The 18,193-nt window shown below is 42.6% G+C and overlaps 1 protein-coding gene across 3 annotated transcripts in view; it reads right to left on the reverse strand.

Annotated features, from left to right (window-relative positions):
- The window catches only part of atp11a (ATPase phospholipid transporting 11A), a 163,166-nt gene that overhangs the window by 133,906 nt on the left and 11,067 nt on the right, over nt 1–18,193 (reverse strand). For all 3 annotated transcript variants that reach the window (XM_055637450.1, XM_055637453.1, XM_055637451.1), the window contains exons 2-3: nt 8,363–8,485; nt 6,947–7,036 (exon numbers count right to left, since the gene is read on the reverse strand). In XM_055637450.1, the coding sequence (XP_055493425.1) occupies nt 6,947–7,036; nt 8,363–8,485 (213 nt within the window). The remainder of the gene's footprint in view (nt 1–6,946; nt 7,037–8,362; nt 8,486–18,193) is intronic.

Below are 18,193 nucleotides of genomic sequence, written 5' to 3' on the forward strand. Positions count from 1 at the left end.
GAACTTCTACCGCTGCACCATCGAGAGCATCCTTACCAACTGCATCACAGTATGGTATGGCAACTGCTCTGTCTCCGACCGGAAGGCATTGCAGAGGGTGGTGAAAATTGCCCAACGCATCACCGGTTCCTCGCTCCCCTCCATTGAGTCTGTCCAGAGCGCTGTCTGCAGAGGGCGCTCAGCATTGCCAAGGACTGCTCTCACCCAAACCATGAACTGTTTACCCTCCTACCATCCGGAAGGCGCTACAGGTCTCTCCGTTGCCGAACCAGCAGATCGAGGAACAGCTTCTTTCCGGCGGCTGTCACTCTACTCAACAACGTACCTCGGTGACTGCCAATCACCACCCCCCCCCCGGACACTTATTATTATTTATTCAATCGTTTGCTATGTCGCTCTTCCAGGGAGTTGCTAAAGGCATTTCGTTGTCTCTGTACTGTACACTGACAATGACAATTAAAATTGAATCGTGAATCTTGAATCTTTCCACTGCACCAGAGTAGAAGGGTTGAAGGATCTTCAGATAGACTCTGAATTTCTTCAGCTGTCTGAGGTGGTAAAGGCGCTGCCTTGCCTTTCTCACCAGTGCGGCAGTGTGTGTTGTGCATGTCAGATCCTCTGTGATGTGGACTCCCAGGTATTTAAAGCTGCTCACCATATCCACAGTAGTCCCATTTATCCCCAGTGGCATGTACGTCCTCGGTTGTTGTGCCCACAAAGTCCACAATCAGCCTCCTCTTGAATGTCACAATTAGTTTTTGTGACATTCATAATAATAATAATAATAATAATATATTTTATTGTCATTGCACATAAGTGCAACGAGATTTGGGTTTGCAGCTTCCATCCGATGTCATAACTTAAATAACTAATAAAATTTAGATTTAGATACCCCGAGAACATGGTTTGTAAAAAGAACATTACAACAGTAAAACAGTTCAAACAGACTAAAGTGCAGATGTGTCTGTGCGACGTGACCATCCGAGGGAGACAGAGGGGGAGGCTGTTGTTCTGACACCAGAGTACCAGGTCAGCCACCTCCTCCCGGTAGGCCTTCTCATCGTTATCTGAGATTAGGCCCACCATCACAGTGTCATCAGCAAACTTGATGGAGTTGGAGCTGAACCTGGCCACACAGTCACGTGTGTACAGGGAGTACAGTAGGGGGCTGATGACGCAACCCTGGGGGGATCCTGTGTTAAGGGTGAGGGGGTTGGAGGTATGTATCCCCATCTTGACCACCTGGGGCCTGGCGTACGTACCCGATAACAATTGCTTCCAGTGTATATTCCCGAGCTCTATCCCACAAGTATCAGCCTTCTCCCAATTCTAAACAATCATAAAACCTATGCGTAATAATCTCACTATCCCCAAAATGCACTTCCACTGAAATGCAAGTCACCTGGCCAGGTTTATTCCCAACACAAGGTCAAGTATATTCCCTTCTCGGGTTGGACTATCTTTATGCTGTTTCAAGAAACCCTCAGATAGCCCTCTTAGGGTGGCAGAGTGGCCCAGAAGGGCAGCACAGTGGCACAGCAATAGAGACCAGCACCAGAGACCAAGGCTGAATCCTGACTATGGGTTCTGTCTGTACGGAGTTTGTACGTTCTCCCCGTGACCGCGTGGGTTTTCACCGGATGCTCCAGTTTCTTCACACACTCCAAACCAGTGTAGGTTTGTAGGTAAATTGGTTTCAGGAAAACAAATTGTAAATTGTTCCATGTGTGTAGGAGAGCGCTAGTGTATGGGACGATCGCCAGTCGCCATGGTCTCAATGGGCCAAAGGGCCAGGTTCTGCACTGTATCTCTAATGTAAATTAAAGTATAGTAATGCACCTCACAAATTCTGCCCCATCTAAGCCTTTGGCACTGAATAAGTCCCAGTCAATATTGGGGAAGTTAAGGTCACCCATTAAGACAACCCTGTGGCTTGGGCATCTTTCAGTAATCTGTTCCTCTCTGTCACGCTTCCTATTATGGGGCCTATTGTACAATCCTATTACTTGCACCTTTCTTATTTCCAAGCTCTGAACATATCGTCTCCCTGATCGGTTGAGCCACTCTCTCCTCTTTTGCACCTTCCTCCTACTTACAATCCCACTCAGTTTAGCAACAGCAGAAAATGTACAAATATGATTCAAAGAAGAGGACATGACTTCAGAATTAAGGGGCAGAAGTTTAGGGGTAACATGAGGGGGAACGTCTTTACTCAGAGAGTGGTAGCGGTGTGGAATGAGCTTCCAGTGGAAGTGGTGGCGGCAGGTTCGTTGGTATCATTTAAAAATAAATTGGATAGGCATATGGATGAGAAGAGAATGGAGGGTTATGGTATGAGTGCAGGCAGGTGGGACTAAGGGAAAAAAGAATGTAACTGGATTTCGATTGATGGGCTGGTCAGGGATCAGCTTGGAAATGATAGGTTGAATGGCCTCCATCTGTGCCATGTGAACAATCTGAATCAAATCTAAATTTATGTCAGTACATTACCCGGTTCCACATGCTCTAACCTCGACATGCAACTTCCTATCAAACACTGAAAATTCCAATGCATTACAATCACTGTGTGTCCCCATATCTATTCCACATCCTCACGGAACTGTAGCAGATTAGTCGAACATGATTTTCCATTCATTAATCCACCTTATCTTTGATCAATTCTTTCTATTTGGCACTGCGCATTAGAAGATATTTATTTTACACCAATTGCATGATTTTAAATGCCACCACTGAAAGACACGTTGACTGATAACTCCCATTTAACTACAGACACATTTCTTTCATAGTTTCCTTTGTTTAAGAAAGGAAGTTGAGAGAATCCATGGGACTATAGGCCAGTGAGCCTCACGTCAGTGGTAGGGAAAGTACTAGAGCTAATTCTTCAGGAGAGGATTTACTCCCATCTGGAAGAGAAAGGACTAATTAGGGATAACCAACACATCTTTGTAACTGGCAGGTGAGGCCTTACCAACTTGATTGAGTTTTGTTTGAGGTGACAATGGAGATTGATGAAGGTGGAGCAGTGGATGTTGCATACATAGATTTTAGTTAAGCTTTTGATAAGGTAGGCCGTTCCAGAAGATTATGATGTACAGGATTCACGATGACTTGGTGTATGGAATCAGAAATTGGTTTAATCATAGAAGATAGAGGGTTGAGGTGGAAGGTAGATATTTTGGCTGGAGGTCTGTGACCAGTGAAATTCCGCAAAGATCTGTGCTGGAACCTCTGCTGTTTGCTGATATATATATATATGTATATATATATATATATATATATATATATATGTGTGTATGTATATACACACATATATATATATATACACACATATACATATATATATATATATATATATATATATATACACATATATATACATATACACATATATATATATATACATATATATACACACATATATATACACATACATATACACATACATATACACATACATATATATGTAATTGTCGGGTTGGTGAGTACATTTGCTGATGACAGCAAAATTGGAGGAATTGCAGACAGCGAGAAATGCGGTCAGAAGGTACAGCAAAATATAGATCAGCTGCAGAAATGGGCGGTGAAATGGCAAATGGAGTTTAACCTGAGCAAGTGTGAGGTGTTGCACTTTGGAGGGTTGAATGCAAGGAGAGACTATGCAGGTAATAGCAATGATGTGCAGAGGAATCTTGGGAGTCCACATAGCTTCATAGCTCACTAAAGGTGGCAAAACAAGTAGATAGAGTGGTATAGATGGTGTATGGTATGCTTGTTTTCATTGCTAAGTGCAAGAATCAGGAAGTCATGATGCAGATCCATAATACTTTTGTTCGGCTGCATTTGGAGTATTGCGTAGAGTTCTGGTTGCACCATTACGGGAAAGATGTGGAAGGTCTGGAGAGGCAGAGGAGGTTTACCGGAATCCTGCCTGGATTAGAGGGTTTCGGCTACATGGATAGACTTGGATTGTTTTCTCTAGAATGTCAGAGGTTGAGGGATGATAATAGGCGTTTATAAAATTATGAGAGGCGTAGAGAGCACAGACAGTCAGACCCTTTTTCCCCAGGATGGAAATGTCCAACACTAGTAAGCACAGCTACAAGGTGAGAGGGGGAAAATTTAATGGAGATGTATGGGGCAAGTTTATTTTAATACAGTGAATGGTGGGGACCTGGTATACATTGCCTGGGGTGATGGTGGAGGCAGATACAATAGTGGTGATTAAGAGTATTTTAGATGGGCACATGGAAGTACAGGGAATAGAGGGATATAGACATGTACAGGAAAATTAGATTAGTTTTACCCGGCATCATTTTCGCCATTAACATTCTGGGCCGAATGGCCTGTTCCTGTGCTGTATTGATTTAGGTCACTCAAAGACTATTTCACATTGAATGCCACCACTTTAAAAATCATAGGAACAATCATATGGTCATTCTTCCACAGAGAAGTTTTGTCTATTTTATGATGAATTAAAAATGGAAATAAAGTGCAGATGATGGAAGTATGAAATAAAAATAGAAGGTAGACAAAAATGCTGGAGAAACTCGGGTGTGGCAGCATCTATGGAGCAAAGGAATAGGTGACGTTTCGAGTCAAGACCCTTCTTCAGTCACCCGCTGTGTTTCTCCAGCATTTTTGTCTACCTTCGATTTTTCCAGCATTGCAGTTCTTTCTTAAATAAAAATAGAAGATGCTTTAAAAATAGTCATTAAGTCAGTCAACATCTACGCCAGGTTATCAATTAATCTTTACTCTTGCACAAAATACATTCCAAAATAGCCTTTTCGCCAGTTAGTTCCTCAACATATTGATCAAATAAAATGCATCTCGTACAGTATTCATTCCTTAGTCATCTATCACTTTATTACATTTTTTTTTTTGCCCCAGTCTATTGATAAGTTTAAAACTCTCATGACGTGCACCTCTAAATGTCCCCAATTTATGCCACGCCCAATATTATAACTACTGTTTGTTAGCCTATAAATATCTTCCATCAATGTTTCCTTGCTTTGGCCATTTCTTGGCTTAATCCAAATTCCAGTTCTACATCAGGATTTTTGTCAAACAAAGATCAACACTGCATAAATCTCTGCCTTTCTTAATAATGCTACACCAGTACTGCTACACCAGTAATGTAATGCTACACTAGTTCCGTTTCCTTTTCTTTTTGTGTCAGATACCCTGAAATATTTATTCCCAGTTTTATTACCCAACAGCTACAATATTCACTGAAAAAGGGTCCCAACCAGAAATGTCACCCATCCATTCCCTCCAGATATGCCGCCAGACCCGCTGAGTAACTGCAGCACGGTGCTTTGCATTACATTATTCTTGTTTTCTTCCATTTGTGACATTAACAAACATATAACCATATATAACCATATAACAATTACAGCACGGAAACAGGCCATCTCGACCCTTCTAGTCCATGCCGAACACATAATCTCCCCTAGTCCCATATACCTGCGCTCAGACCATAACCCTCCATTCCCTTCCCTTCCATATAACTATCCAATTTATTTTTAAATGATAAAAACGAACCTGCCTCCACCACCTTCACCGGAAGCTCATTCCACACAGCTACCACTCTCCGAGTAAAGAAGTTCCCCCTCATGTTACCCCTAAACTTCAGTCCCTTAATTCTCAAGTCATGTCCCCTTGTTTGAATCTTCCCTACTATCAGTGGGAAAAGCTTTTCCACGTCAACTCTGTAAAAACATAGTCTGAAAACTCAAAATATTTGCACGTTTAATTTTGACATTGTATCAATTTTCCTCCTTTGCCACTTAGCTTCTCCTTTTCGTTATTTCACTTCCTAATTTCCTCTTTTACTTTGTTTCTCTTTCCTGGATTCCCTGGATTACCATTGGGAAGATGGCATAGGAGTCTGAAAACGATGACCACCAGGATTCAGAAAAGTTTCTTCTCAATAACTATCAGGTTCTTGGACATTGCATAACACGAACCTGAGCTATGAACTTCAATATATTGTCTGGTTGTATTAAGGATGGTGGGGGGAGGGGGTTACACGTATTGTGGTTATTAACAATTAATTTCTGGGTTAATGGTACTTGTACCTGGACACAGTAAAATCATATTAAACGTAAAATGATACATTCGTACAAAAGTGCAACAATTATAGTTCAAGAATAGTTTATTTTACTGAGGCAGTACATAAAGATTCACCACTTTTCTGATGGTACCTTAAAGCCCTGTCCCCCTGTACGAGTTCATTCAAAGAGTTCTCCTGAGTTTGCCTGGATTCAAACTCGGAGATTTACGGTAATGGCCACTCGTCGGTACTCGGGGCTCTCGTGGACATTTTTCAATATGGTAGGTACATTTTTCAACATGTTGAAAAATCTTCATGAGTCTTCCCGAGCTTACCTGCCATTAGCGAGTCTTCCCGAGTACCTGCCATTAGCGTTACGAACTGCCAAGAGACGTCCCCGAGCTCCGATGTACCCACTACGTTCATTCTCCGCGCGATACCACGAGTTTGATTTTTTTTTAAACTCGGGAGAGCTCTTGAATGAACTCGTACAGTGGGACAGGGCCATTATGCCCTTCAAGTTTAAAAAAAAGTCTTATCTAGTCCTTACAGCCCATTGCTTGACAGCAGCACTGGATCAGTGTTGGATGGGTCTGCTTGGCCTTGCAATGCTCTCCATATCCTCCACCACTGCACTGATGCCCCTTATCGTTGCAGGTTATTATATATCATCTACGTGTAATCCGTTTACAACCCCTTATGGTGTTACAAGTAAGAATTTCAGAGTCCTGTTGTCAGGACATATAGACATTAAACACCCTTGACAATTGACATCCCATTCTCCTGCCAAGCCAATTTAAACCCTCTCCGATATAACTTTCACTGTCAAATAATATAAGCTCTCAAAAAGAGATTAATTGATTTTTGAATGAATGATTGAGCTGTACATACCTGAACGAGAAATATGATCAGGAAATAGAAGTTAGCAATTCTTCTAAATTGTTCAAACAAGTTTTTGGGAAAGAAATTCCAGAAAGTATACTGTTTAGGTAAGAAGAGAAAGTAGTTTAGTTTAGTTTATCATCACATGTACCAACTTACAGTGAAAAGCTTTTGTTGCGTGCTTACCAGTCAGCGGAAAGACAATATGTGATTACAATCGAGCCATTCACAGTGTGCAGATACATGATAAAGGGAATAACATTTAGTGCAGTAAAGCCCGATCAAAAATAGTCCGAGGGTCTATGAGGCAGATAGTAGTTCAGAACCGTTCAAAAGTTGTGGTGGGGTGGTAATAAAAACAAGACAATAATTAAATTAAAACAGCATCCACACTAATGGCAAATATTAATTAAAACAGTTGGATGCGAGGGAAAAAGGAGGGCAAATAAAAATGAAGTACAAGACAAAGAAAGGCATGGATGTCGGTTCAGCCTCATCAAGTGATCAGACTACTAATCATTAGCCAGGCATTTTTAGAAAATCGGGTGAGAAAGGGACACATGCATGACAAGAGGAAACAATGGTGGGAGCAGTTCACGAGAGCGTGTGAATTCAATGTTTATTGCAGAAGATAACAAGTCTGAAAATACACTCTCACCAAATTGGTGAAGATGAGGCATCGGGGACCTAGAAATGGAAAGTTATTGAAGAGTTGAAGAGCATGTGAGGTGTCTTGGATGTAGGTGGAAATGGACCAAACAAGGGGGGGATGGGATGGAACCAAGGTGTGCAGGAAGGAAGTGCAGATGCTGGTTTAAACCAAAGATAGACACAAAATGCTGGAGTAACTCAGCGGGACAGGCAGTATCTTTGGATGGAAGGAATGGATGACGAGTGTGTGCGCATGTATCCACGCCTAAATCGGACTTGTTTGCCTAAAAACTATAAACCAGCTGAGTAAAAAAGTGATATTGGTTGCAGTGGTCGGAAAGCATAGAAGCAACAGTGTCAAATGGCTAAATGAAGGGACAAAAGAAATTTGGAAGCTATTTGATAGAAAGCACAGTACACATAAGAGCTGAAATTGCCATGGAATCACGGGAAAGAGTTTCCACTTTACAGCCCAACTCTCTTAAAAGGAACACAAGCTAGAAATACAAGGTGGCTTACAAAACAGAAAACACATTTTTTTTTAAAGCCAAAGTCTGTGCAGTAGCTATCCTGAAAAAAAATCTCCCTCCCAATCTTTCCTTTGAACTTCATCTTGTGATCATCACATGCTTCTCTATCTCATGCTCAGCCCTCCCACAGTTGGGTTTGGGTCTAGCTGATGGGATAATTGATTTCTTTCTGGGCTTATCCCAATGCCAAAGACTGATTTATTTATTTTGGACAAATTAAATTAAAATAAAAACACGAATTTACCTTTGAAGAAACAATCCTATTATCCGGATATTTTTGTAGAATATAAGCCTCAGTGCCAGGAGGGGGTTCACGGTGCCCAATGTAAACCGTCCGATTATCCACCCAGTTCTCTTCTCCAGCACACTAAATAGAAAAACATCTGCAATTATTGTTGGATACTTTTAGCAAATATTATTCTTTTTTTATTTGAAGCATATGCATATCGTAATCCAAACCAATACAAACGATGTTTAACAATTACATATTATCAGTCTCTAGGATTCCAGGGACCCAGCTACCTAAGTATCGGTTACATATTAACATTGCCTCTAATTGTTTATTTATATTTATAGATAGAAAAAATAAAGAGAAAAAAAAGAAAATTAGAAAGATAGAATAAACTGTCAATAATACAACTTAGGAGATAGGTCCGTAGGTCAGAAAAAATAACCATTCATCTAGTCCTGGATTCAAGTTTCAGTTCGGCTTCCACGCCGGCCCAATCTACCCCTTCAAATAATCTATAAATGGAGACCATATTCTAGTAAATAATTCTGGTTTGTCAATTAAGACAAATCTATTTTTTTCCGAATGTGGGGTCTCCAACATCTCCATAATCCACATTTTGATTGTGGGGGTAGCAATATTATTTTTAGTTATTGAGGGAACTGCTGGTAACAAATGTATTTATAAAGGCCCTGTCCCACGATGCGAGTTTACCCAAGAGCTTTCCCAAGTTTAAAAAAAAATCAAACTCTTGGTAAGTACGTAGAATGTACGTAGCGGGTACGTCGGAGCTCGTGGTTGTCTCGTAATGGCTCGTAACGCTAACGGCAGGTACTCGGGGAAACGCGGAAACTTGTGAAGTTTTTTCAACAGTGTGACAAAATTTTTAACACGGGAGAGCTCTTGGGTAAACTCGCATTGTGGGACAGGGGCTTAAAGCTCTCAGCTGGACAAGTTTGAAAGATTCAAAGTATTTTATATTAAAAGTTACTTCAAAAGCCATGTGTACTGTTAGCTTTGACCAACAATGTGAGATTTTACAGCACAAATCACAAAAATAGTTTTACCGGTGATGCCTGGAGTGAAGAGAACTGTCTCATCCTGAACACAACTAAGACTAAAGAGATGGTGGTTAACTTTGGCAGGTCCAAGCTCCCCCTTCAGCCGGTTAACGCTGCTGGGGCTGACATTGAGGTGGTGCAGACATATAAATACCTTGGAGTGCACCTTGATAACAAACTGGACTGGTCTGTCAACTCTGACTCCCTCTACAAAAAAGGCCAGAGCAGACTCTTTTTCCTCAGAAGGCTCAAATCCTTCAATGTGTGTAGTGATATGCTGCACATGTTTTACAACACTGTGGTTGCAAGTGTTATTTTCTACGCTGTTGTCTGCTGGGGCAACAGCATTAGTGCAAAAAACAACAAGAAGCTGGTCAAACTGGTTAAATGAGCTAGCTCAGTGCTGGAGGGGAGAGTAGACTCTGGGATGGATGTACTTGAGAGGCGTATGAGGCACAAGGTGCAGGTAATCCTGAAAAACCCCGGGCATCCCCTCCATGTAATTCTGGAGAGTCAAAAAAGCACTCGGAACAACAATCGGCTCCTCTCCTTGCCCTGTAGAACGGAGCGGTTCAGGAGATCCTTCACCCCTGCAATCATTAGATTTTATAATTCGGCTGTAGGGGGATGCATTTTTGCAATTTTTAATTTTTAATTGTTAATTATTGGTCTTTTTAAGTATTTATTGCTCTCAGGTAGTGTCCACAGTGTATTCTATGTATTTTCTGTCTGCGTTCGTTTTGAATCTGTGGGTTTGTTGGTTGGGGGCTTCTGGACATCTGAATTTCCCCGAGGGGATCAATAAAGTATTTATTATTATTATTATTATTATTATTATTATTATTGTTATTATGTGAAAAAATGCTTACAAACCTTTCACAGATTTGCTTTCAGGAATATTTTGAAATAACCGAGCCATATTGTAAAGTGTTTGGCAACTTTAAAAAGGTTTAAACATTGCTGTCACAACTTTCAGGTCTGCAAATATTAATCTCTTGGGATGAATGAAACACAATCTTCAGTTCTGCATGAAATGAGCACCCCTGGAAATGGAGATCAACACATCTTCACACTGCAATTTCAGAAAATGATCATTTGATGGGCAATCTTTAGCAATTAGATGTTTTGTGTTAATTGAATCATTTGAACACTCATTCAAGTTCAACGTAACAAGATAAGATGAACTGGAAACCAAATGCATCACAAAAAAATAAAACTGACATGAAACAGAAAAATACGAGGGGACATTCAGTCCCTTAAGATTGTTCCAACATTCAATAAAATCATGGGTCAGCGACCTCCATGCTCTTTGTATGCCTCGGACACAATTATCTCCTTTTATATATTCAGTAATTGGCCTCCACAACAGATGCGCTAGTAATTTCACAGTTGCACGGCTCTACTGATCAAAGCAATTTCTCCTCATTTGTCCAACCACATGATAATTGTTCAAGATCCTTCTCTTGCCGAGCCCTGGCCAGGTAAAACATCCTCCCTGCATCTAGCCCGTTGAGACCTGTACATTTAAGCCCCTGTCCCACTTTCACGACCTAATTAGCGACCTCTGCCGAGTTTGCCCTTGACTCGTACTCGCAGCATGGTCGCCACAAGGTCGTACGAGATCTTCGTAACTCTTCCTCATGCTCGTGAGTGGTCTCCGCGTACCCGCGGCCTCAAGTAGGTCGCGGCGTTTTTTCCAGCCTGATAAAAAAAATGTCCACGAGTAAAAAAAAAGGTTGTCATGGAAAGAATTGATACTTTTTACTCGCAGGTAGGTCATAGGTAGGTCGTAGAAGGTCGTGATGGTACTCTTATGTAGTCATAGGTAGTCGTAGGTCAGTAACTGGCCCGAGAAAAAAAAAGCAAACATGACATCATTTTATCATGTGATCATTTTCCACTCATAGCTAGTCGTAGTTGGTCTTAGGTGTGGAAGACTCAGGTCGAGGGGGGTAGACATAGTCTTAGGAGGTCGTAGACATAGTTGTTGGAGGTCGTAGGAGGTCTTTTACTTCGGCAAGTCAACACGACCTTGACATTTTTTTCAACTCGTCTAGGGTCTTCTGAACTCATGGATTAGGTCGTCCAAGTGGGACAGGCCCATTAACCCTCACTCTTCTGAATTCTTGAACACAGGCCTAATCAACCCAACACCTCTTCACATGACAGTCCCACTATGCTAGGAATCAGTTTTATGTACTTTCGATGCACTGCCAAGACATTATTTAAGTGTAATAGGAGCAAGAGGGAAGCTGGGGAGGGCTATTGGGTGTCCTTAGGGACCAAAGACATAATCTATATGTACAACCAGGAGATGTATGCAAGATCCTAAATTAATATCTCATCTATATTCACCAAGAAGAAAGTGTGGGAGATAGTGAACTCAAGGTTGGTGCATTTGATGGTTTGGAATACGTTATTTGCCACACTTCGTTTCCAAAATGATCCACCAGGATATCTAGTTTCTCTACATCTCAAAACTCATCAATTCGATGAACAGTTTTGAGTTACCAGTTCGATGATTTTTGTTTCAGTTTTCCTGCCAATATGAACTATTGGACTTTTATTCCTCCACATGCATTGTTGCACCTTTGCCAACTTGTTTAGAATATAACAACACAGGACCAGGCCATTCGGCTCATAATGTCTATACCGAACATGATGCACGTTATATACCAATTTCATCTATCCGCACATGGCCCAAATCCCTCCATTATCTATGTGCTTACATAAAAGCCTCCCCATTTTTTTAATACTGAAGATATGAAAGTGAATTAGGTGTCAAATCAAACTTATTTTTATGCTTTATCTGTTGGGATAAATTGCAGACTTGATTTTTAAAATCTCAAAATTTTGTGACATTGCTACTTGGTGTGCAGGAGGCGGGGGATGATCTCATTGAGGTATATATAATTATGAGGGGAATAGATATAGTCAATGCACATTGCCTTTTTCCATGGATAGGGGAAATTGAAAACCAGAGGACAGAGGTTTAAGTTGAGTGGGGCATCATTTAATGAACCTCCGAGGGGCAGAATTCCCACTCAAACGGTGCTGAGTATAAGGAATAAGTTGCCAGCGGTGGTAGTTGAGGGAGCTACTATAACAGCATTTAGAAAACACTTGGATAGATATGCGAATGAGTCAAGAGTGTTTTATTGTCACGTTCCAGATATAACAATGAAATTCTTAAGGGACTGTCCGACTGTGTGAGGTAATTCAAGAACTCTCCTGAGTTTTTAAAATATCAAATAAGTACATAGAATGTTGTGCTGGTACCATTTGGTAAGTCGATCGATCTCATTTATAAACTCATCATCATCTGTAATTCGTCCAACAATGGTGGTGTCGTCGACAAACTTTAAGATGGAGTTCATACTTTTTCTGGCTACACAGTCGTGACTATAGAGCAGGGAGGGGGCTGAGCATACAGTCTTGAGGTGCTCCCGTACTGATGGCTATTGAGGAAGACTTATCCTTGGACTGAGGCCATGCGCCAACTCTCAGACACCTCCTCCTACTTATCCTTGGACCATGACCGCGCAGACAAGCACCAGGCCACTAATCTAGCACTATTACTGACTTCATCACTTCCAGCTCCCTACCCTCCCAAGCCTCCAACCTCATCGTTCCCCAGCCCCACACAGCCAGGTTTTACCTTCTCCACAAAATCCACAAACCTGACTGTCCTGGCAGACCCATTGTTTCTGCCTGTTCGTGTCCTATCGAACTGATTTCAAAACACCTCACACGCTCTTCGTCTACGCCAGGACTTCCGTTTTCTAGGCCTCCATTCCCTCATCTTCACCATGGATGTCCAGTCACTCTACACCTCCATCCCCACCAGGAGGGTCTTAAAATCCCACCGTTTCTTCCTCGACCGCAGAACCAACCAATCCCCATTTACTGATACTCTCCTCCGCCTAGTCTTTACCCTGAACAACTTTTCGTTTGACTCCTCCCATTTCCTCCAAATACAAGGCGTAGCTATGGGCACACTATGCCTGCCACTTTGTAGGGTACGTTGAAAAATCTTTGTTCGAGGCGTACCAGGGCCCCATCCCCAAACTCTACCTTCGCTACATCGACAGCTGCATTGGTGCTACCTCCTGCACCAAACACACAACTCACTGACCATCTATTTCACCACTAACTTCCATCCGGCACTCAAATACACCTGGACCATTTCCGACATTTCCCTCCATTTCTAGACCTCACTATCTCCATCGCAGGTGATAGACATCCACTATAAACCCACTGACTCCCATGGCTATCTGGACTAAACTTCTTCCCAACCTGCTTCCCGTAAGGACTCCAACCCCTACTCCCAATTCCTCCGTCGACACCGCATCTGCACCCAGGATGAGGTGTTCCACACCAGGGCATCGGAGATGTCCTAATTCTTCAGGGAACGGGGGTTCCCCTCTATAGATGAGGCTCTCACCAGGGTCCCTTCTATACCCCGTAACTGCTCTCACTCCCCATCGCCCCACTCATAACAAGGGCAGAATCCCCCTTGTCCTCACCTTCCACCCTACCAGGCGTCACATACAACAAATAATCCTCGGACATTTTCGCCACCAACGGGATCCCACCACTGGCCACATTTTCCCATCTCCTCCCATGTCTGCTTTCCGCAGAGACCGGTCCCTCCATAACTCCCTGGTCAATTTGTCCCTTCCCACCCAAACCACCCGCTCTCCTGGCACTTTCCCTTGCAACCGCAGGAAATGCTACACTTGTCGCTTTACCTCCCCCCTTGACTCCATTCATGGACCCAAGCCGTCTTTCCAGGTGCGGCAGAGGTTCACCTGCATCTCCTCCAACCTCATCTATTGCATCCGCTGCTCTAGGTGTCAGCTGATCTACATCGGTGAGACCAAGCGTAGGCTTGGCGTTCGTTTTGCCGAACACCTCCGCTCGGTTTGCATTAACCTACCTGATCTCCTGGTGGCTCAGTACTTCAACTCCCCCTCCCATTCCGAATCTGACCTTTCTGTCCTGGGCCTCCTCCATGGCCAGAGTGAGGGCCACCATAAATTGGAGGAGCAGCACCTCATATTTTGCTTGGGCAGTTTACACCCCAGCGGTATGAACATTGACTTCTCTAATTTCAGGTAGTCCCTGCTTTCTCCTTCCCTTGTCAGCTCTCCCTCAGCCCACTGTCTCCGCCTCTTCCTTTCTTCTTCCCCCGCCTCCCCCACTCTCACATCAGTCTGAAGAAGGGTCTCGACCCGAAACGTTGCCTATTTCCTTCGCTCCATAGATGCTGCCTCACCCGCTGAGCTTCTCCAGCATTTTTGTCTACCTTCGATTTTCCAGCATCTGCAGTTCCTACTTAAACAAGTTATTGAGGAAGAAGTATTTTTACCAATTCAAACAGACTGCGATCTGGTGACGAGGAAGTCAAGGATCCAGTTGCAGAGAGATGCGCAGAGATTCAGTTCCGTGAGCTTTGTAACCAGCTTGAAGGGGATGATGGTATTGAACGCCGAGCTGTAGTCTATAAACAACAGCCTGGCGTATGTGCTTTTATTGTCCAAATGGTCCAGTGCAGAGTGGAGAGCCAGTGAGATTGCATCCTCCAGTGACCAATTGTGGCGGTAGGCGAATTGTAGATTGGCAGTAGAAACATTTAGAGGGATGTAGGCCACACACAGGCAGAGGGGACTAACCTAGATGGGAGATCTTGGCTGGTATGGACAAGCCTGTTTCCATGCTTTATTAATCTATGTGCGAGGCAACTCTGAAAAGAACAATATGTCACGGCGAAGCATGTTCAAGATTCCAATTATGATTTATTCTGTTAAAATCCTGTTGAATAACACATTATCACAACACTTTCATTAGTCTGTCCAGGTATTTATTGAACCAAATCATCTGCTGGTGGATATAAAATTCTCACTGTTCCGCCACTGGAATCACTGCTTGTCCATTATTCTAAATGGAAAAGCCTAAAAATTAATAATTATACCTTTGTCAGCAGAACAGTTTTTGCCCTTGAAACCAGCAGCTGTAATTGCCTTTGAATAACTCATGGATCTAATAAGGAATATTGTCTCTCCGCTATGAGTTATAGAAGGTGACCTTTAGGCAGGAGATAATTACAGTTGTAACTTCAATAAATACACGGGAATCTGCATTCTGATAAATTTGCGTGCTAAAACAATGGCTAGTCACAACTATTCCGCCTATAAAGTGCTTAAAAGGGTCACATTTGTGACAACAAAGCGTTAAAGTGATCAGCATCTACATTGGAAGAACATTAAGCTGACACATTAGAACATAGAACAGCAAAGCACAAGAACAGGCCCTTCGGCTCATAATGTATGTACCGAACATGATGCCAAACCATCTCTTATCTAAAAGGACACAAAGTGCTGGAGTAACAGTGGATCTGGAGTAAATCATCTGGTTGACCCACCGAGTTATTTCAACACATTGTGTCTTTTTGTGTATTAACCAACATCTGCAGTTCTTTGTTTCTCCATCTTTTATCTACCTGCACATAATCCATACCCTTCAATTCCCTGCATATCTATGTGCTTATACAAAAGTCTCTGAAATACCACTATTGTCAAGTCAAGTCAAGAGAGTTTATTGCGGAGACTAAACGGAGGCTGGGCGATCGTTTCGCCGAACACCTCCGCTCGTTCCGCAAGAACCTACCTGACCTCCCGGTGGCTCAGCACTTCAACTCCCCCTCCCATTCCCCATCCGACCTCTCTGTCCTGGGTCTCCTCCATGGCCAGAGTGAGCAACACCGGAAATTGGAGGAACAGCACCTCATATTCCGCCTGGGGAGTCTGCATCCTGCGGGCATGAACATGAATTCTCCCAATTTTGTAGCCCTTGCTGTCTCCTCCCCTTCCTCAGCCCTCGGGCTCCTCCTCCTCCTTTTTCCTTTCTTCTCCCCGCCACCCAACCCCCATCAGTCTGAAGAAGGGTTTCGGCCCGAAACGTTGCCTATTTCCTTCGCTCCATAGATGCTGCTGCACCCGCTGAGTTTCTCCAGCATTTTTGTCTACCTTCGATTTACCAGCATCTGCAGTTCCTTCTTGAACACAAGAGAGTTTATTGTCGTGTGTCCCAGATAGGACCATGAAATTCTTGCATTGCTGCAGCACAACAGGATATTGTAGTCATAAATAGAGATCAGATCAGTGTGTCCAAATACCAAAAATAGATATAGATATATATATATATATATACACATCAGTAAATAGATAAAGTGCAATAGGTTGTTATAGTTCAGTTTGTTTGAAGTTGTGTTTAATAGTCTGATGGCTTTGGGGAAGTGGCTATTCCTGAACCTGGATGTTGCAGATTTCAGGCTCCTGTACCCTCTACCCGATGGCAGCAGAGAGATGAGTGCGAGGCCAGGATGGTGTAGGTCCTTGATGATGCTGGCAGCCTCTTTGAGGTAGCGACTGCAATAAATCCCCTCGATGGTAGGGAGATCAGAACCGATGATGGACGGGTAGTGGTTTCGACTATTTACAGCCTTTTCTGCTCCTGGGCGCTCAGGTTGCCGAACCAAGCCACGATGCAACCAGTCAGCATGCTCTCTACTGTGCACCTGTAGAAGTTCGAGAGAGTCCTCCTTGACATACCGACTCTCCGTAATCTTCCCAGGAAGTAGAGGCGCTGATGTGCTTTCTTTACAATTGCATCAGCGTTCTGGGACCAGGAAAGATCTTCGGAAATATAAAAGCCCAGGAATTTGACGTTCTTGACCCAGGATTGATATACCTCAACCATCAATCCTGGTAGCGCATTCGAGATATCAACACCCCTGTGTAAAAAAAAGCTTGCCCCACACATCTCCACTAAGCTTTGCCACTCTCACTTTAATTTGCTCTGTATCTTTGATGTGGTAGCTGACCTGATGACTATTTCCAGCATTCTCTGCTTTTAATTCCAAACCCCGGTATCTACAGTACTTTGCTTTTGTAGGTATAGTTACATCCCTGGGCTAATAATCCAAGGGGTTTCAACAATGGATCCAGAGATTGGAGCTCAAATCCCACACAGTAAATGAAGAAAATAAAAGGAGCTAAATTATCTGAAACATACCCTTTTTAAAAAAAGAATGAAGACCACAGAACTGCTGGATTAGCATGAAAACACATTTTATCTCACTACATGAGAACATGAATAACATTGAATTAATGGGAATCTGTGGAACTCTCCACCTCATGATATTTGTATCTGTTTGAACATAATTATTTAGTGATCAGGACAATCTTGGGCTAGAGAATGATATTGATCAGATAAAAAAATTGGGCAGAGGAAATATAAAATTGGGCAGAAGAAATATAATCCTAATAAGTGTGAGGTGATGCATTTGTAGTGTATAGGGTTGAGGGGAATGGTGGAACATAGACAATTAATAAAAGATCGCAATGGAGTATTGAGGAACAAAAGGACCTTGGTGTGCAAGTGAAAAGAAGCCTAAAAAGTGGCAGTACAAGTATATAGGTCGGTGACGAAGGCATATGGCCTTAATTCGCCAGGGCTTAGAATGCAAGAGTAAGAACGTTAAAACATAGATTGGACTACAGTTATACTATTGTGTGTAGTTCTGGTTCCACGCAATAGGAATGGCATGTTTGCAATAGGGGCTGGAATGATGGAACTTTTCAGTAACAATGAGGGTCAGGATAGGAAGAGGGTGTGTTTGCTGGAGCAGACTGAAAGGTCGTTGATAAAGGTGTACAAAATGATAAGGTATATGCCAAGAAATCCCTGTCCACGGCAGAGGAGTCTGAGCAAAGGCCACAGG

The sequence above is a fragment of the Leucoraja erinacea genome, chromosome 6 (assembly GCF_028641065.1).
Source record: "Leucoraja erinacea ecotype New England chromosome 6, Leri_hhj_1, whole genome shotgun sequence".
In the NCBI taxonomy this organism is placed as follows: domain Eukaryota; kingdom Metazoa; phylum Chordata; class Chondrichthyes; order Rajiformes; family Rajidae; genus Leucoraja; species Leucoraja erinaceus.